General features: G+C 58.4%; 1 protein-coding gene across 1 annotated transcript; it reads left to right on the forward strand.

The window, feature by feature from the left end:
* Window positions 1-716: 716 nt before the first annotated feature.
* LOC119337881 lies at window positions 717-1,105 on the forward strand. The gene is made up of 2 exons (XM_037610109.1): window positions 717-917; window positions 1,013-1,105. Exons 1-2 carry the CDS (start codon window positions 717-719, stop codon window positions 1,103-1,105), a joined length of 294 nt encoding a protein of 97 aa, XP_037466006.1.
* Window positions 1,106-1,633: the final 528 nt, after the last annotated feature.

Raw genomic sequence — 1,633 nt, forward strand, 5'->3', positions numbered from 1 at the left:
ATAACCTGTACTGGGTTCTGATTGGTCCATGGGCATGTCACGTGGATCGTGCTCAAACGCCGTCGGATGCTCTCGGATCTGACGGCAGCCCTTTCTCCCTCACCCACCTCTTTGTCTCAAAAAAAAGAAAAAAATAAACTCCCTCACCTTCTCACCCCAGGAACCCTAGGGCTCCAGATCTGCCACCCACACCGACCCTCCCCTCGTCTCCCACATCGCCACTGCCACCCCGATCTCTCCCCTCGTCTCCCACATTGTCGATCCACCCCGAGCCCTACCGCCGGCCATCTCACCCTCCCCCTCCCCCCGCGCCGCCGCCGCCACCTTCTCCTTCCTCTCCCAAGGGAAGGGAAGCAAGGGAACAGAAGGGAGGGAAAGCCGGCAAGGAGTTCGGTCGACCGCCCAGATCCACGCTGCCATCGTCGACCTGATCCGTGTCCTCGACCTCGCTGCCGCCAACAAGTCTGCCAAAGAGCTCTCCTCGCACCAGCGCAAGGTCTTCCGCGTCGCTGACCACGCCGGGGTCGCGCTCACCGGCCTCACCACAGCCGCCCCCATGGCGTCCGCGCCGACGGGGGTCGCGTGCCTGGTCTACCCGTGGCCGAGCAACGCATAAGCACGCCACACCAGCCACCAACACTCACTCACCTCTTCTTCTAAGCATCTCGTGGGGGTTGTGATGGACTTGCAGGGCGAAGCGCGGGGCCAAGGTGTTCATGCAGAGCGACTGCGCGGCGTTCCACTCCGCGCTCCCCTACGCCGGCCTCTGTGGTGCAGCGGTGCCCGGCCAGGACGCGGGAGCCATGACGGCCGAGATCCTCGTCGCCGATGAGGCGCGGCCTGCCGGGATGACGACGACGCCGCTCCATGGCGGCACCGCCGCGCAGACGCCGGACCTCGCCACCGTCATCACAAGAGTAAGCCCAAACGCTCGCTCGCTCGCTCACTGCCATCTCTGCTTCTACAACTGCTAACAAGGTGCGATCTACAACTGTGTTTCATCTTTGAGAAGATCCAGGGCGGGCTGGGGGGCAACCTCTACTCCGCCGGGACGGCGACGATGCCTGTTAGGGCGATGCTCGCTGGCGGCCCCGCGGCCGGCTAGGAGCTGAAGAAGAGCCCCGTCTGGCTGCAGTTTGCCCAGGCTTTCCAGGCAGCTTGACGTGGGATGGAAGGAAGGAGGTCGACGGAGATAGCTGATGCCCGGGTAACCCCATCCTCCCAAGGTCACCCCTTCCTCTTCTCCTCTTGAGCGTCATCTCGTTATGTTTCTTGGCCTGTTCGATCGATCTTGCATTCCTCTCCTCCCATCCATGACTATGTTAGATTAATTTCGGATTTGCTCAGGTGATGTATGATGCCCATGACTATGTGTTTCATAGTTTGTTTGTGTAATATAGAGATCTGCTCTACCGCTCATAGTTCTACCTTACCATCACTTTTAGATTAACTCTATAAGTGGAAAACGACCAAGGGTTATGGATGGGATCTTGTTTGTACCCTCGACTCCCATCCACGGCAGCCTCTTTGTCCTAACACAATTAGTATTTTTCTATTATTTACAATTTTAGATGGCTTCTCGTGGCATTCTTTGTTGAATAAGGGACTATCGATCTATCGACGACTCAACTGA

The sequence above is a fragment of the Triticum dicoccoides genome, chromosome 7B (genome assembly GCF_002162155.2).
Source record: "Triticum dicoccoides isolate Atlit2015 ecotype Zavitan chromosome 7B, WEW_v2.0, whole genome shotgun sequence".
Classification (NCBI taxonomy): domain Eukaryota; kingdom Viridiplantae; phylum Streptophyta; class Magnoliopsida; order Poales; family Poaceae; genus Triticum; species Triticum dicoccoides.